This window comes from Vombatus ursinus, unplaced genomic scaffold, assembly GCF_900497805.2.
Source record: "Vombatus ursinus unplaced genomic scaffold, bare-nosed wombat genome assembly UNPS02010304.1, whole genome shotgun sequence".
NCBI lineage: Eukaryota > Metazoa > Chordata > Mammalia > Diprotodontia > Vombatidae > Vombatus > Vombatus ursinus.
This window is the reverse complement of record NW_020950082.1, coordinates 2,913,863-2,931,241: the sequence shown is the minus strand read 5'-3', so window position 1 is coordinate 2,931,241 and position 17,379 is coordinate 2,913,863. Positions and strand designations below refer to the sequence as shown.

At 35.0% G+C, this 17,379-nt stretch overlaps 1 protein-coding gene across 5 annotated transcripts in view; it reads left to right on the top strand.

Moving 5' to 3' along the window:
* The window catches only part of PCCA (propionyl-CoA carboxylase subunit alpha), a 473,473-nt gene that overhangs the window by 261,872 nt on the left and 194,222 nt on the right, over window positions 1-17,379 (top strand). For all 5 annotated transcript variants that reach the window (XM_027854094.1, XM_027854095.1, XM_027854098.1 and 2 more), the window contains 2 exons: window positions 1,555-1,665; window positions 13,015-13,117. In XM_027854094.1, the coding sequence (XP_027709895.1) occupies window positions 1,555-1,665; window positions 13,015-13,117 (214 nt within the window). The remainder of the gene's footprint in view (window positions 1-1,554; window positions 1,666-13,014; window positions 13,118-17,379) is intronic.

Here is a 17,379-nt window from a genome sequence, read left to right as displayed (position 1 = left end):
TCTCCCCTGTTATACTTTCGAATCGACCCTATCTTTAGCCTCCAGTGCTTATGACAATGCCTGGTACATAGTTGGTCCTTAATAAATTTTTATCGACTGACCCACAGTTAATGGGCATAACATAAATGAATATCTGAGAAGCAGTCAAATAACTTAAGAGAGAGGACCAATAGATATCACAAATGCCCAGAGAAGATACAGTAGGAAGAAAAAGTTATCAACAGTGTCAAGCTACAGAAAGGTCATAAAGGATGATCATTGAGAAAAGGCAATTAATTTAGCAGTAGATCATTGGTAACCTTAAAGAGAGTAAGTGTATTTCAGTGGAGTTGTATAAGTTAAACCAGATCACAAGGGTTTTAGAAATGAATAGGTTAGAAAGTATAGGGATCTAGGGGGGACAGTTCTCCCCTCCCAGCTTCCTCTCCAAGAGTTTGTGTGCGAAAGGTTAAGAGAAGTTTAGAAGACTGGCTTGAGTGGGATGGTAGAGTCAATGGGTTTTTTTAAAGGATGAGGGAGATTTAGGTACATTTGTAGGCTAGAGCCAAGGAACTAATGGATAAGTAGCAGTTGAAATTTATAGAGATGGACATTATAGAATGAGTAAGCTTCTTGAGAACTGAGAGATGAGGTCCAAGTCTCTTGAGAGAATTGGCAAGAAGGACTGGAGCTAATGAGAAGAGAAGGGACGATAATATTGAGGTGATCTGAAGTGTGGAATTGGTGAGGAGTTCCTTATGATGTCTTCAATTTTTCTTTTTCTTTTTTAGAATAATTTTTATTGATGTCTTTTTTTTACATCGCCAAAATCCCCTCAATCCCACAGAACAAAAATTTTAAAGACAAAAAAATAAAAAATTAGCCAAACTGACTCATATATTGAAAAAGTCTAAAAACATGTGTAACGTCCCATATCTTGGCAAAGGATGGGGTTATAAGTGTTTTCTCCTATCACTTCTTTGGAGCTCTGCTTGTTCCTTTTAATTTTGCAACATTTGCTTTTGATTTTTTTTAAATGACTTCTTTATATTTACATAATTGTCACTGTGTGTATTGTTTTCTTGGCTCTGCTTACTTCACTCTGTATTAGTTCATACAGATCTTTCTATACTTACTGGTATTTATCATATTTGTGATTTTTTTTTACAGTATAGCGATATTCATTCATGTGCCACAATTTGTTTATCTATTCTTCCTTCAATGGATATCTACTTTGTTTCTAGTTCTTTGCTGTCACAAAAAGTGCTGCTCTAAATGTTTTGTTGTGGGTGGGGGCTTTCTTATCCATCAGTTTTCAATGAAATATGAGTTCTTACCTGACATAGTCCTTAAATTATTGGAATAGATAGCAAGAAATTATCACATTTTGTAAAGGACTACCTTGATTCTTTGAAAGTAAGTACTTGAATTTATGAGTGAATTGAGAGAGAGAAGGCAAGTAACTTCCTAGAATACCTTCCAGCCTGTAACGTTATTTAATTTCTCAGGAATGATAATATTATATTCCTCTGAGTAATAGTCTTCTAATTTGTTCTAATGCTATTTCCTTTTTAGGTGTTACACATAATATTGCTTTACTTCGAGAAGTGATCAACCATAAACGCTTTGTTGAAGGAGACATTAATACAAAATTCCTCTCTGATGTATATCCTGATGGTTTCAAAGGTTTGTGTTTATGGAAATATTTTTCAGAGATTACTTGTTTCCAAATAATTTAGTTGCAAGTCATGACTTTTTCTACATTTAAAAGTTATACAATTTCAATCAAAACATTTGTTAGTTTATAATATTCAGTTAAAAAGTAACATTTAGCATTTTGAAACATTTTGCATAGACATTTAGCATATTTCTAAAATTTAGCTTATTGGAAAAGTAACATTTAGCACATTGTATAGTCAAATCAGGAGTCCATTTACTTATGTATTCACATTAGGAATGTTAGAAAACAAAAGAAAAAGAAAGGCAGCTCAGGTTACCAGGTGAAGACCTAGGTTCAAATCCTACCTGTAGCATATCAAGGCTGCATGACCTTTGGTGAGTCACTTAACCTCTGTGCTGCAGGGAATCTCTGACTCTTAAATTTCAGGGCAAGTGCTAGACCTCCCATCCTGGTTGTGGGTTTGGGGAAGGGGTGGTGGGGATGGCTTCTTATTGGGAGTTTTATGTATCACTGAAATCATAGGTACTGTGAAAAATAAGAATAAAACCTAGGAAAGTAAAACGTCTTCAATGTACTTTTGAATACAACGTATTATTGAATATACATATATGTATACTTGTTGTATATCCCCTCCCCAAGAATAGAAGTTCCTTGAGCTCAGGGACCTTCCTTTTTGTTTCCTAGTCTGGTTCCAGCCTGCCTTTCCAGAATCCTTGTTATTCATTAGCCCCATTCACATACAAAAACAGTCTAGTCAAACTAGTCTTCTGTTTCATTGATGTTTGTCATACACAGCCCTCTGTATCCTCTCTTGGGACCTTTGTACTCACTGGCTTTCTCCCACATCTTGAATGTACTCCCTTCTTACTTCTACTTTTGTTTTTTGGAACCTCTAATTTACTTCAAAACTCAGCTTCCATGGCATCTCTACACAAAATTTTTCCTGACTACCATTTGCCTCCCCCAACTGCTAGTGTTGAATCATTATTCTGGGCTCTTCCATTTCGTTGAACTTGTGGAGCACTCAACACCACTGCAAAGTCCTCGCTGTAGCCCAGGTATTGCTACTCTCAAGAAGACATGAGGAGAAATCTTTCCCATGAGAAAATTTGTGTGCTTTCTCTCTCTCTCTCTCTCTCTCTCTCTCTCTCTCTCTCTCTCTCTCTGTCTCTCTCTGTCTCTGTCTCTCTCTGGAAAGCTTCCTCTTATAGTACTTGTTTCTAGAATTTTCTGATCACATGTACCCCACTAGATAGACCTACCTCAATTTCCTTTCCCAACACTGTTTATCAGCTATGTGTCTTTCAAATCTGTATCTCCCCCCTCCCCCAGTTTATCCTTTTGTTTATAGGACCATAAATTGTTCACCTATATTCAGTTTGAAAAAAGAACATGGCTGGGATATCTGCTTGAATGTCTATGGTGTATTCCTTCCTTTGGCTAAACCATAAAGATACAGAATGATGTCAGTTTTTCAACAATTTTGGTGTACTAGGGTTGAAAGCTACTTTCTGTTTCTAACTTTGAGTCCTTCCTCAGTGATGTCCTGGGCTCTACCCCAGGCAAAGAGACCTTTTAATATTTTTTAGTAAAGTCTTGATGAGGATTGTACTCCTACAGGGACTTTTCGAATAAAAAAAACAGATATGAAGCATGGCTTGTCCAATGCATATTTCTGAAAGGTAAATGTCTTAAGTGAGTGTTTAATTTCCCTTGCTTTGAGAAAAACTGCTTGATATGAACTGTCTTAGAACTTGTACTGTTTTACCTGGTTTGAAGAATGATCCTTCCTGTTATTCTCTGATTTGGTTTTGGTTTAACTTTGCATCTGGTTTCAGGACCTTATCTAGTTAGGATGTATTGTTTGAGGGGGTTTTGTCTTTTCTGTTTCATTGACCCAAGAATGGATAGCCTCTGTCTGGTACTGATTGAAGTTACAAACCTTCAGATTTTCACTCTGGCTTTGGTTCTGTTGGTGCTGTCAGACAGCTCTAGATTTTCTCCCTGGACAAGGTTTTATTGTCTTTTGATTTGTCTGAGAACTTTGGAGTGGTTTTTCCTGTTCTGTTTGCTAGCTCTTTCTGTCTCTCTTGTCATTTGTATAGATAGTTATGAATGCTTGCTGTTTTCTTTTACCTTCCTAGTTTTTTATTAGTTTATTTTTAGTTTTCAACAATCACTTCCATAAGCTTTTGAATTTTAAATTTTTCTCCCCCTCCCTCCCCCCTTCTTCCCTAAGATGGTGTGCAATCTGATATAGGCTGTACATATACATTCCTATTAAACATATTTTCACATTAGTCATGTTGTAAGGAAGAATTAGAACCAATAGGAGGAACCACAAGAAAGAGGAATAAAGAGAAGAAAAAAAAAGAGCAAATAGTATGCTTCGATCTGCATTCAAACTCCATAATTCTTTCTCTGGATGTGAATAGCATCTTCCATCATGAGACTTTTGGAGATGTCTTAGATCCTTGCATTGCTACCTTCCTAGTTTTATTTGATGACTGTGGCTGTATTGTGTCCCCAACTCACTGTCCCCCTCAAGGTGTAAGACCTTCCTTGTTAGAATGAACTTGGAGGGAATGGGGGTAGTGGGGATGCAAGAGGGGGACTCTAAAGCCCTCCTCTGAGAATAATACCAGCTTATGCCAGCACATTACAGTCCTAGAATTTGTCAGTTTTTAAAATGTGGACTTTTTTTTTTTTTTTACAATAACTGGAATGGCTCTAGGAATTTTCTAAGCCTATATGAAAGTGTTCTTTAAAAGGAGGGAAAACACTAAGGCAAGGGAAAAAAAAAAACTTTTCAAGACCCCAAAATGAAGAAAATATTGAAAGCCTCTCAGAGTAAAATTGGAATGAATACCAAAAAAAGTTAAAGTTTTAACTTTAACTTTTTGTATTTGTAATTTGTAATTTGTAAGTATTTGTAATTAAATGATGGGCAGCTAGGTGGTACCATGGATGGCACACTGGGCTTGGAGTCAGGAAGATCTGAGCTCAAGGTCCATGGGGTCATGTAGAGTCAGAATGATTTAAAAACAACAACAATTTGTAATTGAATGCTGGCAGATGTTAATTTTTTTCTCTTACTTTGTAATATATTTACCCTATTCTCTTTTTTGTTGTTGTTATCATTCTTGCTGAGGACCATTAAGAGATAATTTTTATGTTCAGATAGTAAGATGACTTGTGAAATCAGAGTTGACTCATATGTACAATATTAGAGTTTGTAGATTTCACAATCTCGTTGCTGTTGAGTGGCTCCCTATTACTTCCGGGATCACGTAAAATCCTCTGTTTACCTTTTACAACCCTTTATAACCTAACCTCTTCCTATCTCACCAGTCTTCTTACATTTTATTTCCTTCACTGTGATCCAGTGACATCAGCCTCCTCCTTCTTCCTTACGTATAGCACTTTGTAGGGAAATAGGTACTTTCAAAAAGGTTAGAGTAGATGGGATCTTGGATTGGAAGGCACTAGTAGTTGGAGGGAAAGGGGAAGACCTCCAACTGAAATTGGTATTTGAATTGACTCTTAAATGAAGCTAAGGATTCTAAAATGCAGAAATCAGTAGGGCAAGCATTACATGCATAAAGGACAGCCAGTGAGCAAGCATTACATGCATAAAGGACAGCCAGTGAACAGGCATGAAAATGGGTGATAAAGTACCATATGCAAGTAGCAGCACGTAGGCCAGTATGGCTAGACTGGAGAGTATGTGGACGAAAATAATAAGTAAGAAGAGAGGAAAAGTAAGAAAAGAACGTGTTATGAATACCTTTAAATGTTAAACAAAGGCATGTCATTTAATCCTTGAGGTTATATTGAGCCACTAGCCTTTATTGAATAGAGAGGGACTGGGTTAACAGCATCAGTTCTATAGTTCAGGAAGATCACTTTGGAGGCTGCGTGGAAGATGGATTGGAACAGAGAGATTTGAGGCAGGGAGACTAGCTAGAAGCTCACGGGTGATAATCTAGAGGCGACAGGGACTTAAGTTAGGGAGATGACCATGTGAGTGGAGAAAAGTGAGTGTATTTGGGAAATGTTGTGGATATAGAAGAGCTGATTAGATATATGGAGTGAGTGAAAGGGACACTAAAGTTATTAAGCTGGTTGACTAGGAGGATGCTAGTGTACTTAACGATGCCTCGAAAGTTTGGAATACCAGTGGATTTAGAAAATGTTGAGTTTGGGATACATAAGGGACATCCATTTTGTAATGTCCAGTATGCGGTCGTTGATATTGGACTGGGCCAATATCAGGGGAGAGATTTAAGGGTAGATATTTACATCTAGAAGGCATAATCTTGGAGAAACCAGGATCAGCACACTGAATATACAGAAAAGTATATATAAATAACACAAAAGAGATGCTGAACATGTACATGAATGTTGTGTTATGCTGGGCAGACATATGTTTTAGAAGTAGTTCAGTACATGATTAGTTTAGAGATAAAGTAAAAGAAGTAATAGGAATTCCATGTCAAGAATAGAAAGAATAAAAAGAAGCTAATCTTTTTCTAACTAATCAGGGTAGGCTTATATAAGACATGAATTTATGATTTAAAATGGAAGATGCTTTTTAACAACTGCGCTGGTACAGTGTATGATACAGTAAAAATTCTAAAAAATCTGTAAATTTACTTAATTTCAGCTAATTTTGGCTCTGTGGATGCCTACTTTAAGCTCTTTCTCAAAACCATTATTTAATTCAACAGGATGAATTGATGTGGAAGCATGAGCATAGTATGGCAGGAACTTTGTGTTTCTAGAATTCTAAGCTGCATATAGCCTTGGAATTTGAATATTAAGTTATTAGTACAGAACTGAAGAAGCAAGAATTTGAAAGGATCTAAAGAACATTTCATTCCTTCTTAAATAGTATAAAAGTCTTTTCTTCAACATTTCTAAGAAAAAGTAATTCTATCTTTTTGGAATAGTTTATGTGATGGGCAACTACAACTACCTATGTTTTAAAGCAACTCATCCTATTGTTAGACATCTCTAATTATTAGACAAGTCTTTCTTCTGCTAAGCTGAGCTTTCCTCCATTCTGTCTAACTTGTTTTGATTTTTAAAATGGTCCTAGTTTTTACGTTCTGAAATAGTAAATGAATAAAAGGGGATCTGTTGCCTCTTCCAAGTGACAGAATGTTAAATATTTGAAGGCAATTGTTAGCTCTCTCCTTAGCTGTCTCTTTTCTAAGCAATACACATCTAGTTTCTTCAACTGTTTTTGTATATAAAGATTTGCAGAGTCTTCATCATTCTATTGTTTATATTTTAAATATGTCCTAGATCTTGGTACTATAATAAGTAACCTACTTAATTTAATTTTGAACTTTTCCCAGCAACATAAATAGCACAAATAACACAGATAGCAACACAAATTTCACAAAAGGCTATGAAACTTTAAATGTTTAGATTCAGTGTCAGCTCTATATTGAGGTATAGCTCTTTGAATTGATAAACATAATTATACAATTCTGTTTGGATAGAGTATTCCTAGAAAAAAGCTTAAGGGCTAAGGTAGAAAAAAGATATTTGACTTTTGACTTGTTGAAAATATATTTTTAATATGTAAGAATCTACAGTTATTTATCACTATATAAGCATTAGTATACAGAGAGTTAAAAGATGGATGCCTTTACATATTTTTTCTTTTTATAAAACATTTATTTAATATTCAGTTTTTCCCCAGTTACGTGCAAAAACATTCTTCAACATTTGTCTTCAAAACCATGAACTCCAAATTTTCTCCTTTCCTCTCCCTCTCCTTCCCCTCGCCCCCCATTGTGAAGGCAATCAATTGGATACAAGCTATATAATTATAGTCATGCAGAACTTCTCCATAATAGTCACATAGTAAAAGAAAACACAGACCCCCTCAAAAAAAAAACAAGAAAAACAAAGAAGGCAAAAAATGTATACCTCAATCTGCATTCAGACACCACCAGTTCCTTCTCTAGGAATGGATAACCTCTTTCACCATAAGTCTATCAGAGTTGCTTTGGATCACTGCATTGCTGAAAATAGCCATTCACAGCTGATCATCTCACAGCATTGCTGTTACTTTGTACACAATACATTTCACTTTGCATTAGCTCATGAAAGTCTCTCCAGGCTTTTCTGAAAGCATCTTGCTCATCATTTTCCATAGCACAATCATATTCCATCACAATCACATACCACAACTTGTTCAGCAGTTCCCCAATTTATGGGCATCCCCTCAATTACCAATTCTTTTCTACCACAGAAAGAGCTGCTATAAATATTTTTGTACATATGGGTCCCTTTTTTTAAATTTCTTTTGAGATACAGGCCTGATAGTGGTATTTCAAAGGATATACATGGTTTTATAACCCTTTGGGCATAGTTCCAAAGTGTTCTACAGAATGGTTGAATCAGTTCACAACTCCACCAACAATGTATTAGTGTTCCAATTTCAATTCTAACTTTTTTTGGGGGGGAGGGTAGGCAATGGGGTTAAGTGACTTGCCCAGGGTCACACAGCTAGTAAGTGTCAGGTGTCTGAGGCCGGATTTGAACTCAGGTCCTTCTGACTCCAAGGCTGGAGCTCTATCCACTGCATCACCTAGCTGCTCCTCAATTCTGATTTTTAAGGAATTATTTTTTTCAGTGACCTTAAACTTTTGGCCAATTCTACTATTTAAGGAGTTTTTATCTTCAGTGAATTTTTGTGCCTCTTTTTCCATTTGGAATTTTTATTTTTATTTTTGCAAGGCAGTGGGGTGAAGTGACTTGCCCAGGGTCATGCAGCTAGTAAGTGTCAAGTGTCTGAAGTCATATTTGAACTCAGGTCTTCCTGAATCCAGGTTTGGTGCTCTGTCTACTGTGTCCTCTAGCTGCCTCCAGTTCTGCTTTTTAAGGCATTCTTCTCTCACTGTACCTTTTACCATTGGACCTGCTCTGTTTTTTAAGATGTTATTTTCTTCAGTACTTTTTTGTGTCTCCTTTATCAAGCCGTTGACTTGTTTTTCATGATTTTCTTTTAGCACTCTCATTTCTCTTCCCAGTTTTTTGTCTGCCTCTCTTACTTGGTTTTCAGAATCCTTTTTGAGCTCTTCCATGGGCTGAGACCAATTCATATTTTTCTTGGAAGCTTTAGAGATATTTGACTTTGTTGTCTTCTTCTGAGTGTGTTCTTTGTTGTCACCATAGCAACATTCTATGGCCAGAATTTTTCTCTGTTGCTTGCTCATATTCCCAGTCAAGTACTTGACTTTTGATTCTTTCTTAAAGTAAGGCTCTGCTTCCAGGGTGGAGGGCACACTGTCCCCAAGCTTTGGAGATTTTGTGCAGCTGTTTTCAGAGATACTTCTACAGACCTGTAAGTTTTCAGTTTTTCCAAGGTGGTATGATTTAAGGAGAAGCGTTTACTGCTATCCTAGCTCTGTCTGTTTACTGTATCCTGTGCTCTGGTCTGTGAGTGACCACGAGCACTCTTTTCTGCCCTGGAACTGTGATGATGGTTCCCACTGCACTGTGACTGCAAACTCGGGTGTGCTGGTCCTCCTCCTTGCCCTGGGACTGCCATCCAGATCTGTGACCTGGATCTGAGTATGGCCAAAACACTGGAGTCCTGCCTCAGTGATAGCAAGGAGACCCCTGTAATCTCCTTCTGACCAGTTTTTCAGCTCCCTTCCCATCTGTGGGCTAAGAGCTCCGGAAGGAGCTGGTGCTGCTGCTAATTCGGTGGCTCCCAAACCCTGCTCCTGGTTTGCTGGGGCCTGGGATGTGCTGGTGCGGCCTGCAGTGCACTGTCCTCCTCTCTCACCCTGCTACAACAGATCTTTCTTCCTGATCTTTTAAGTTGTCTTGGGCTGGAAAATTATTTCATTTCGTCTTTTTGTGGGTTCTGCTGCTCTAGAATCTGTTTAGAGTCATTATTTAAAGGTGTTTTGAGAGGTTTGGGGGAGAGTTCAGGTGAGTCCCTGCCTTTACTCTGCCATCTTGGCTCTGCCCAAATGGAAGCCCTTACAAAATCAAACAAGGTACAGACTATCTGATAAATAAATTTAAATGAATAACCTTCTTGGATGGAATGAATGGCTTCCTTTATGTTTGTTATGACATAACTTCTACTTGCTCTCCATTAAAAAACAAAAAAGCAATCTCTGTATTTTAATTATTTTATAAACATTGAACTCAGAAGGATTTTTGGCTAAACAAACAAAACAAAGCAGTTATAAGCAGGGTATTCACATCTACTCTAACTTTTGTTACTGTGTTGATTTATAGGCTATTTAGAACCATGAAAAATGACATAAATTATCTCTTAGCATCTTGTTAAAAAAAAAAACATCCTTCCACACAGTGCATTTTCATAAGTATTCTTAATTTACCTTTAGGACAATTTCATATGAAACTTCTGAAATGTAACAAACGTGCACACTTATTTCCATAAAATGTTATGAATGAATAAGTTGGTATGTTTTATCTGATTCAGAGGGATAATAGTGACATTATAAGTTATACGTTATTATTTTGGGCAGAATGTAAATTTTTAATCAATATGCTACACTAGTTATCTGTAACATTTCAGAAATTGTGTGATAAAATCATACTCTTATTTTTCTGGATAGAGATAAGTTTGGAGGAAAAGGTGAGGAACATTTAAAAGATCTACCTTCTCAAAAGTAGCTCTACCACAGATTCCAGGAATTAGAGATTCATTTGGGATGCCAACTTCTGCTTTACACCCTTTGTGAATATTAACATTTTGTGGAATTAAATTGAATCAAATGAAAATATTTATCCTCCTAAGTTTATTAATCATTCGTATTTTGACTAAGGTAATTCATACTATTGAAATTATATTCCTCATAATAACTAAATATATTCTGCCTCACAAAAAAGATAAGAACTTTGATGTTTTTTTTTAAAGGGATTTAACTGAGACGATATTGTAGCATAGAACTCTGTAAGCCACAGTACGTAGTGTCATAACAGGGCATGGATAGCAGTAGATAAGAGCTGTTTTGCAGTTACCAACTCTGTTTAGACAGACAGTTTAATAGGTACCACTACTTGGGTGTATAGATTCTTTTTTTGTTTTTTTATTCTTGCAACCTACTTCTTGACTAGAACAAACACATATGAAAAGACATTCCACCTTTTACAGAGGTGGGAGATTCACAAGTGTTGTAAATTGCACATATTTTTACAACCTTTTTTTGATTTATTATTCACTTATTTTGATTTTTACCTCTTGTTCTTCTTTTTTCCTTTAAAAATATGTGTTAGGTGGGATGGCTTCCTAGGATGGAAAAGAAAATGGATACTGGGGAAAACTATGGTAGTGTTAAAAAAATTCTAAGAATCTGTCAATATATGATTATATTTTTAAAAAAAAGTCTTTTGCAGTTGTTTGGGCAAAAGTTGATAAATATTTGTATCTGAGTGGTGAATGTTTTTGGAGAGAAGGGGACATATATAGTGTGTCCCAAAAGTCTTAGTCCAGTTTTAAGCTTTATCAACTTCAGAAATATAAATGATACAGTCTTATAGGAAATAACAATTGAAAGATTATTATTTAAAATTTTAAAATGTTGACATTTCTGGTTATAAATCAACCTAAGTTTCATTGTTCTGGTTTATTTTTAGCTTACAAAAAACTTTCATCAGTTTCTGTTCAATAACTGAAGTATTTCGTTTGTAATTTTAGCTTTAAGATCATACAAAGAATGAAGTTTTGATGTTTACACAACAATTCTGATATAACCAAAATAATAAAAAAAAACCTAATGGAAATAGGTTGGTGACAGAGATTGCTAAGTAAGAAGACCTCATCTACTGATCTACCAGTCTGAGAAAGAGAACTTGAAAGTAATAATAAAGTTTGAAATAGGAGCATCTTAACAGGGTAAAGATGATGAGTTTTGCTTTAGACATGTTTGAGTTTGAGATACCAATTGGATATCTAATTTGAGATCAAAATATGTTCATGTATATACATATGTGATATTCATTTATATCTGTAAAGCAACTATATACATATAATTCAATCAATCCTTGGGGTTAATGTGATCACCAACCAAGCAATTACATAAAGAGAAGAGTTGAGACCGTAGGAAAGACCTTTGGGGAAATGTCTGTATTTAGGAATTAGGACAAGAAGAGGAGAATCAAATGTCATTAAGCCAAGGGAAAAGAGAACATCAAGAAATAGGATGAGAAAGCTCAAAAATAACAGGGATATCACCAGGGAATAGACCATTATATTTGACAGCTTGTTGGTCATTACTATTCTTTGAAAAAAGTTTCATTAGTTTGATGGAGAGTGAAGCCAAATTGCAAAGAATTGGCAAAGGAATGGATGGTGATGAAATAGAGGCGATAATTGTATTTTTTTTCTTTTTTTTAGCCATTAGCTGGTGAAAGTTGAGATTTGAAATGGGATCGTTCTCCAAGAAGATAAGAGGAAGGATTTTTTTTTTTAATAGGGGATGGTAGAGAGTAAAAGCAAGATGGGTAGAGCACTGCACCTGAAGCCAGGAAAACATGAGTTTAAATCCAGCTTCAGACACTTAGTAGTGTAACATTAGGCAAATCCCTTAATATCTGTCTGCCTCAATTTCTTCACCTATAAAATGGCAGTAACAGTAGAACCTATCTCTTAGAGCGGTTGGGAGTATCAAATGAGATAATCCTTTAAAGTGTTTCCCAAAACTCATTGTGCTGTATAAATATTGCTGTCATCAAACATTATCATCATCAAGATCATCATCATCATTAAAAATGCAAGAGAAGTAGGTATAGATAGATACTTAGGCCCTGTTTGGTTAAGGCACTGGAGTAGTTGGGATAGTATAGCATATCATGTGAAGTGTAGTTAGAGAGTGGTTAACATGAAAAGGATGAGCATTACCTGAAACAAGTGGGAAGGAGCTAATTGATAAAGTTTTAGTATAAGGAAGATTTGAATTTAGTGTGTTTTTGTGATATAGTCTTAACTTCCTTGGTGTAGTAGAAAGTAAGGATGATTTCTTTAGAGAGTTGTGGACATGGTGAGGTGTGCACACTTTAAAAGAAGAGAACAGGATGAAACAACTCTCAGGAATATATCAGGGACTTCTTAAATTTTTCACTGTATTATAACAATCATGATATTTTAATGTAATATTATTTAATAATTGTTTCATGTGTGTTATCTTTACACTAATTATAAAATTTTATGGACAGGAAACATATCTTATTGAGCTCTTTAAATTACCTAGCACAATGTAGCAGATGCTTATTTAAATAATACTTTTATATGACAATTACATGTTTACATAAATATTTAAATTATTTTTCCTTCTTTTATTTTTTACTTCCAGGTCATAAATTAACCAAGACAGAAAAACAACAATTAATGGCTATAGCATCTTCTTTGTATGTGTCTTTCCAATTAAGAGCACGGCGTTTTGAAGAAAATTCAAGGTAGGTTATTTTCAGAAACTCAAATACACTGAAAAATAGGATAATAATTTCTGCCAGGTAGCTCTGTATCTTCTACAAAATTCCTATTTCAGAGCCTTTTCCTGGCATGACGTTAACTCTTGAATTTTCAAAAGATGTGCAGTGGAGAATATCAGCTCTAGTGAATTCCTGTAAAGGGGAGCCCAATCCCTGGAGTTTGAGCTCCCTTTCCAACAATCCTTTATGAAGTACCTGCTGCATTCTAGGGACTGGGGAGTATAGAACAGAAGGTAAACATCCCCTGCCCCTAAACAACTAACATTCTATCAAGGGTGAAGGTATGCACACATACGATACAAATATTCAGTAACCTTGAGGTGAGGAGAAGGGAGTAGGAGGTGAAAGAACCAGGAATTGCCTCATGCAGCAAGTGGTGCTAGAGTCTTGAAGTGAACTAGTGACTCTAGGAGGTGGAAAGAAAAAGAGAGAGAGAGTGCATTTCAGGTCTGCCACCAGAAATGCTTAGAGAAGAGTGGTAGAATTTTGTGTGGAGAACATCAAGGGGGCCATGAGAGTCAACAGGAGAGAGGCATATGTGATAAGGTTGGAAAGATTGGGCCCAGGTTGTGAAGAGCTTTTGGTCTCTCTCTAATCTTGCTTTTGAGCAGTACATTCCAACATATTATTCACTCTTCTCTTCCATATCCATCTTTGTATTCAAGGAACCAAAAGTATATTTTGATTTGACTAGAAAGATTTTATCAGATTGTAAATAGAATTTCTTTAGCTTCTCACTCTCAACAGTAGATTTTGATTCCTTGAGCCACAGTTATTTTCATGGTGTTCTTTTTTACAAATTCTTCCCATGTACATATTATAAGAAATGGAAATATCAAATTAAATTATGTTTCTTGTTACCTCAGGGCATAAAACAAAACTAGCTCTACTAATTTCTGTTTCTATCTCCAAACAGCCAACCAGTGAGCCATTCTTTTCCTTAACTGTAACGTAATTTTTGGCTTTTGGTTTCATTTATAGGAATGTAAAGATAAATACAATTTACTTCCTCCTATATGTCTACCTGTTTGTTAGTGGCCAAGGAGCTCATACTTAAAGAGTACCAATAGCTAAGTTAATGTTTGAAGATATTTTGAAAACTGTCTGATTCTGATCACTTTCTGCCTGCATTTTCACCTTCTCTACCAACACCAACATAGAAGCAAAACAAATGGAACTACATAGGCCTCTTTTAAAAAAATTATATATTTTTAACTTTAATTTTTAAAACTTTGAGTTCCAAATTTTCTCCCTTCCTCCAGCCTATCCCTCACAACTCATTGAGATGGAAAAGCAGTATCAGGTCAGTTATTCATTTGAAATCACGCAAAACAGATTTCCACATTAGCCATTCCCCCACCCCCCCGCCAAAAAAAAAAGCAAGAATAATAAAGTGAAAAAATTATGCTCCAATTTCCATTCAGAGTGCATCAGTTCCTTCTTTGCAGGTGGATAGGAGTTTTCATCTTGAGTCAGTCTTTTTGTCTTGGATTATTAGATTGATCGGAGCAGCTAATTCTTCATCATTGTTGATCATTGTTAAAATATTGTTGGTACAATGTTCTTCTGGTTCTGTTTACTTTACTTTGTATCAGTTCATAGAAGTCTTCCAGGTTTTTCAGAAACTCTTCATCATTTGTTATACTAAAATAATAATATTACCTCATAATCATTTCCTACACCTTGTTCAGCCAGTCCCTTGATGTGCCCCTCAATTTCTAATTCTTTTCCACAATTAAAAAAGCTGCTATAAATATTTGTGTACATATGGGTCTTTTTCCTTTTTTTTTTTTTTTGACCTTTTTGTGACATAGACTTAATAGTGGTATTTTGGGGTCAAAGAGTATACAGAGTTTTATAGCACTTTCGGCGATTTTTTTCTCCAGAATGTTTGGACCAGTTCACAGCTCTATTAACAGTGCATTAGTGGCTCTATTTTTCCACATCCCCTTTAGTATTTGTCATTTTCCTTTTCTGTCATGTTAGCCAATCTGATAGGTGTGATGTAGTACATCAGAGTGATTTGCATTTCTCTAATCGATAGTGATTTGGAGTATTTTTTCATATGACTGTTGAAAGCTTTGATTTCTTCATCTCAAAACTGCCTGTTCATATCCTTTAACAATTTATCAGTTAGAGATTATTTCTTATTTTTATAAATTTGATTCATTTCCCTATATTTGAGAAATGAAGCCTCAGTTGGAGAAACTTGGTACAAACACTCCCCCCAGTCCACCGCTTCCTGCTTTCCTTCTAATTTTGACTTCTTTTGTTTAATTTATTCAAAACCTTTTAAATTTAATGTAATCATAATTATCCATTATCCTTCTCTTGATCATATCTATTTCTTATTTGGTCATAAACTCTTCCCTTAGCCATATATCTGACTGACAGAATTTTCCATGCCCCCGTAATTTGCTTATATCCCCTTTATGTCTAAGCAATGTATTAATTCTCACCTTACTGTTTATATAGTGTGAGATGTTAATCTATGCTTCCTTTCTTTCACGCTGCTTTTCAGTTTTACTAGCAATTTTTGTCAAATAATAAGTTCTTGCCCCTCAAAGCTTAGATCTTTGGGCATATGAAACATGAGATTACTATGGTTATTTTACTGTCTATTGGGTACCTTATGTATTCCACTGATTTCACTCCTCTGTTTCTTATTTAGAAGCAGATTGTTTTAATGATTGCCATTTCGTAATGTAGTTTGAAATCTGATATTGCTAAGCTGCCTTCCTTCACATTTTTTCATTGATTCCTTTGATATTCTTGACCTTTTAATTCTTTGACATGAATTGTGTAATTATTTTTTGTAGTTCTGTAAGGTAAATTTTTGGTAGTGTGATTAGAATGGCACTGAATAAGTAAATTAGTTTAGATAGAATTATAATTTTTATTATATTGGTTTCAATCCACCCATGAGCAATTAAAATTTCTCCACATACTTAGTTCTGTCTTTTTTTGTGTGAAAAGTGTTTTGTAATTATGTTCCTGTAGCCCCTGGGTTTTTCTTGGCAGGTAGATTCCTAAGCATTTTATATTGTCTGCAGTTATTTTAACTCTTCCTGCTGGGTTTTGTTGGTAATATATAGAAATGCTGTTGATATATGTGGGATTATTTTCTATCCTGCAACAATGTTAAAGTTAATTGTTTCAGTTAATTTTTTGGTTGATTCACTAGAGTTCTCTAAGTAAACCATAATATCATCTGCAAAGATTGATAGTTTAGTTTCTTCATTGCCTATTCCAATTCTTTTAGTTTCTTTCTTTCATTTTTTTTTTTGTCTTATTGCTCCAGCTAGCATTTCTAGTACAATACTGAATAATTGTGGTGATAATGAATAGCCTTGCTTCACCTCTGATTTTACTGGGAAATCTTTTAGTTTATCCCCATTATAGATAATGATGGATCTTTGGATCTTGATTTTATATAAATACTACTTATCATTTTAAGAAAAGCTTCATTTATTCCTGTACTCTCTAGTGTTTTTAATAGCAATGGGTGTTGTATTTTATCAAAATTTTTTCTGCATCTATTGACATAATTATATTTTTATTGATATGGTCAATTATATTTATAGTTTTCCTAATGTTGGACAATTCCTGCATTTCAAATGTAAATCCCACCCGGTCAGTGTATAATCTGTGACATGTTGATATAATCTCCTTGCTCATATTTCATTTAAAAATTTTGCATGAGTATTCCTTTGGGAAATTGGTCTGTTAGTTTCCTTTTTCTATTTTTGCTCTTCCTAGTTTAATTATCAGTACCATATTTGTGTCAGAAAAGGAATATGGTAGGACTCCTTTCCTTATTTTTTTCAAATAGTTATATAGTATTGGTATTAATTGTTATTTAAATGGTTTGGTAGAATTCATTTGTAAATCCATCTAGTTCTGGGGATTTTTTCTTAGGGAAAAAATTTATGGCTTATACCAAATAATTCTGTAAGACAGTTATTTAAGTATCCTATTGCTTCTCTCATTCTGGGCAGTTTATATTTTTGTAATTATTCATCCATTTCACTTAGGTTGTCAGTTTTATTGGCATATAATTGGGTAAAGTAGTTCCTCATAATTGGTTTGACATCATCTTCCTTGGTTGTACATTTACCCTTTTCATTTTTGATACTGATAATTTGGTTTTCTTCTTTTTTTAAAAAAAAATCAAATTAACCAATAGTTTATTTATTTTATTTTTTCCCATAAAACCAGCTTTTAGT